The 4,904-nt window shown below is 40.3% G+C and overlaps 1 protein-coding gene across 1 annotated transcript; it reads left to right on the top strand.

Annotated features, from left to right (window-relative positions):
• The first annotated feature begins 3,989 nt into the window (after positions 1-3,989).
• LOC132619765 (protein SQS1-like) lies at positions 3,990-4,592 on the top strand. Its single transcript, XM_060334567.1, has 2 exons — positions 3,990-4,106; positions 4,299-4,592. Exons 1-2 carry the CDS (start codon positions 3,990-3,992, stop codon positions 4,590-4,592), a joined length of 411 nt encoding a protein of 136 aa, XP_060190550.1.
• Positions 4,593-4,904: the final 312 nt, after the last annotated feature.

The following is a 4,904-nucleotide window of genomic DNA, read 5'->3' as shown; positions in this document are numbered from 1 at the left end:
CGGAAGATTTTTGAAAGAATTTGGTATGACTATTATTTCGATTTTCAAGTATGGTCATTTTACTTGTATTTGAGTCCATGATAATGATTTTATGTTACTCACGACTCTGCTCGTGCGTTCTGTTATATCTTTCGCCGGATCCCGGGCCGGTTCTGTTGTCGTGCGCACTTTGTTATACTCCGGTGTTATGCTGTGTTTATGGTTCACCGAGCCACTCGCTAGAGGGTCGGGTTCCACTTATATTTGGTGTTATGCTGTGTATGGCGTTATGCTGTGTTATGATGTGTGACGGGGATACGGAGATTTGAAACCTTCTGGTGTTTTGAGAGTAAACATTTTGATATTTTGGGTTTGCACTTATGTTCTGTACTTCTATTTCGTTTATGCCTCAGATTTGTTTTCTGTATCTTCTGCTTTGCATACTCAGTGCATATTTCGTACTGACCCCCTTTCTTCGGGGGGCTGCGTTTCATGCCCGCAGGTGCAGACGCACGGTTTGGTGATCCAGCCGTTTAGGACACCCTTTTCTGCTGTTTGGAGTGCTCCTCTTATTTCGGAGCCTACATTTTGGTATATATCTTCGTTCGCTACATATGTATGTACTTGTTCAGGGGTACGGCGGGGCCCTATCCCGCCATATGATTCGGTTGGTCTGTTTAGAGGTCTGTAGACGTATATGTGGGTTGTGCCTACTTCTGTTCAGGTGTGTTTGTATGATCACACTAGCCATGGCAGCCTCGTCGGCGTGCATTTGTATATGTTTTGGGCCGTTGTGCCATTTGATAGCCTAGTCGGCTTCTAATATATATGTACATATATGGTTGTGTTTGAAATGTGTCGGAGACAGTTTGATATGATTTGTGGCAGCGTGTGATATTTGAGCCCGTATACGCTATCTGTATGTGATTCGGATCTGATGAGTGTGTTCGGGTGCCCAGTTCGGGCACTAGTCACGGCCTACGGGGTTGGGTCGTGACAGCTACAGGGGCACTTGGCCAGTGCATCGATCATAAGGCCCACACCTCCTTACGATGCCCAAGAAAAGGAGTGTTTGAAGGAATGTCTGGAAAGCACGGATGAGCACTTGGCCCAGATTTTAGAAGAAACAGATCCGGTGATAGTCAGGATGGAAATGTACCAAGCACGACTTCGGATGCAGACCACCCTTCGAAGGGTGGAGAAGGCTAAGACAAGCCAGGTCTCGACATTAGCCGCTGGAGGAGAAGCCTGATGATTCACTGCTTTATATTGATCCCTTGTCGGCTTTATAGCATCCCCTTTGGAAGGATACCACTTACGAAACAAAAGCTAATTTCACACTTACAACGTTTAGAAGAAATTTATGCCAAAAGATATTCACAAAAATATTTAATAGCGGAAATAAGCCCATGCGAAAAAAGGGTTGAAAGTGCAATTTTTTTTCCATTGTACCCTCCGAAAAATTTCTTAGACGAAATACAATATCAGAGTATCAATTTAAAATGGTAATGCCCTTCTCAAATAGTCAACATATTTAAGAAACTTCGTTTTGAAATTATATTTTCAAATCAACACCACTGCGGGTCCATAAGATACACGAAACTCAAACTTGCGATTATCACATAAACTAGTATCTTCCTTTGTGCATAATTACAAGGCAAAATGTAAACCCAGTACATGGCATGACTTGGGTTGAAAGCACATCCTAAAATAGCAAAACAAGTCACCAAGTTCAAGCTACAAGCTTATGGTCTTGTGTCCAACAAGCCTCCAAAATTTCATTCATAAGTGTTACATATGGATCATGTACAAGTCCCCAAAATTTTACAAGACCTAAATGCATATACAAATGTGATCTTCACTAAGGCTCCCAAAAAGTCTACTCCAAATGGCCATCTTCAAATCTCTTCCCGCACATTACCTACGATAGAAAACAACTATCGCTAAGCATAAAGCTTAGTGGTATATAAACTTTGGGCTTGGAGCCATTAGATTATCCAATTCCCTTATCTGTCGTAGGTAGCTCAATGAGATAAATATAAATCAAGTAACCAAGTATATCGAAAGTATCAAATACCAAACCTTGAAGAGTTTCAAAATATCAATATCAATATTCGAAGGCTCAAGTGTCAAGAAAGCTTATAATTCAATTCAATTCAAGAGAGTTTGTCAAATAACCAATTTTGCCCAATATGTACGTCATGCCATCACATCAAGCACAATCAATATCAAGATGGACCGAAGCCCCAAATCAAGAAGGGTCGTCACCCAATAATCAAGAGAATCAAGAGCCATGTTGAAAGTGGCTTTCCACTCGTACTCGAAAATGGACAAAAATCCATCATCAAGACGAAATGTAAATCCAAAGTCAAGATGGGAAAGATCCGAATCAAGAGGCATGCCTATATCGATTACAAAGTCACCGTAACAAGAAGGACAAAGTCCCAACAAGAATGTAAAATGATCATGCAATTCGTACAAGTGGGCGATTTAGCGAAAGTTTTGCAATACTTGAGATAATAACCATACAATGATATAAGATGAAGAGTAAGGAAACAACCCATCAAGATACTTCAAAACTTCCAAAAGATAAAGATATTTCAAGTTCAAGTTTATACACAAACCTTGGCGTTTTACCACACAACAAGTTCTACCACAACTCGAGGAGTTCAAATCGTCTACACCATAGACCAACAAAGGTCCACTTCGTCAAACAGTTCCTCTTAGCTTGTACAAGAGCATATATACCTTAAATACACAATCAAATATCTACTTAAGTTCAATGGTTTCAGCACGTCGAAACTAAACATGAAATCAGTGAAAATCACCCTAAGCTATCAAAATAGGAATTCTGGACAGTACTACTGTCTTGTATTGTGGCTCAGTTTCAAAGGGGTAAATGGCAAAAATAGACTTTGTGGCCTTAATGAAAGTTGTATATACATGTCTTGGGGTTTCAGATAAATTTAAATCACTCCTATAGCAGTTTTGTACTACAATATATGCTCAAAATACTAACAGTAGTACATGTAGGGTTTGCAAAACAAAAATCTGGGTAGCACCTGCCCTGTACTTCATCACCCCTTTTCGAGTAAATCCAAGAAAAACTGGGTTTTGGATCCTGATGAAAGTTGTAGGGCTATGAAATATATTTCTAGAACATTTTGAATCACTTAAAACTAATCTTTATACAAGGAATTATGCATAAAACACTAACAGCAGTCCAATTCAAAAACGGGTTTGTAACTTACCTCAATCGTGTGGAGTTGTTTGGGGCTCAACCAAAGCAAGTCTTGATGATTGATTTAGAGGATGAATTTTATGAGAGGAGAGAGGTTTTGGTGTTTTATTTCCTTGGAGAAAAACGAAATTGGGGGGTGGTGGAGAGGGTAAGAGCCAAAAGGGTATATATCTTACTTGGGATAAGGATGAAAAATAATAAAATAAAATAAAAATGGGCCGCCCACTTTTATAAATATCTAATCCATTTAATAAATTACTAAGATAATCATATAGGAGTAGTTTATATAACTACACCATAACACTTCAAACAAGTTTCAAATATCGTCAAGTTTACATTCAGGAAGTGCGAAGTAAAATATACCCTTACTATCAAGATATGGTCAATCAAAAATTCAAGAGTTAGCTTAAAAAAATTCGGGGTTTTACATTCATCATCTTTGTAGCCCCTTCGGGGAAGATATTTTTCTAAATATTTATTAACTAATGATGATTTTTCGGGGCAATGGTTCACTTTCAAAAATGGCACTTGCATGCTTCAATCGTTTAGGAGAGCCTTAACTCAAAAAGGCTTTAGGAACGCGCATAGTATAAATATCTGCCAAAATATATGAATGCTTGCTACGTGCTTCACATGCCTACTTGATATGTGTGTTATCATAAATTAAGGCTTGAATACATTTGATTCGATGATCTAAAACTACATACTAAAAGAAAAACCAAAAGCTTAAAACTTACCCAAATTTATCTCCATAAAAGGTTGACTTACAATGGCAAACCAAGGAGAACAAGAGACGCGGACTCCGGGAGAGACAGCGGAAATGCTGAGAGACAAGGTGCTACAAATGGAGAAGAACCTTAAAGAAATAGGGAGGAAAATTGAGGAGGTGGACCAATTGCTATAGATGGTTGGGAACCCGCTAGAGGGCATACCCCAGGAACAATACTATGGGAACGTCCTAGAAGGAGTAAGGGATTTGGTGCTGAATTATATACCTTTAGATAGGAGGCCCGTGACTCCTACCGAAGAAACTCCTGAAGGAGTTAATGAAAGCCAAGGAGCTGGATTAGATCATTAGGTGATAGAGTCAAACCCGCAAGAGGAGTCGGAGCCCCAACAGGATGCCTCTGAACCCATCGAAAAGGAAGAACTAGAAGAGGGAGAGCCTCAGAACATGGAGGAGGAGGAAGTAGGGCCTATTGACGTAGAGGCTGAGGGGGATGAAGAACCATTTGGGATGTTTCCTGAATTTGCAGAGGAGGAGAATGATGCTAACGAGGAATCTGATTATTATGCCCCAACCAACGAGAGATCTTACTTCTATGCATTCTCACCCATGCTAGTATTTTCAACCTCCATCATGGCATCATAGAATTTTGGAAGGGTAGGCCCTTTTTGAACCTACTTGGTGGGGAATAGCCTTCAAAACCCATTCCTCTCCATTCAGAGTAGATCCGCGGCCTGTTACCTGTAAGGATGTGTATGAAAGAATGGTTGCCACAGGAGTACCTTGCACCAATAGGGCTAGGTTGTCACCACCCGAGTTGGTGTATGCATACAAAAGATGCCCGTTCCACCGCAACCAGGCTGGACATGCCCTGAACGAGTGTCTGGGGTTGAGGAGAAGAATTTGTATTGTGATTGATAATAGGATTATTGGGACTTCGTGGGGGCCACACACCTT

The sequence above is a fragment of the Lycium barbarum genome, chromosome 11 (genome assembly GCF_019175385.1).
Source record: "Lycium barbarum isolate Lr01 chromosome 11, ASM1917538v2, whole genome shotgun sequence".
Taxonomy (NCBI): domain Eukaryota; kingdom Viridiplantae; phylum Streptophyta; class Magnoliopsida; order Solanales; family Solanaceae; genus Lycium; species Lycium barbarum.
This window is presented reverse-complemented; position numbering and strand designations above follow the sequence as displayed.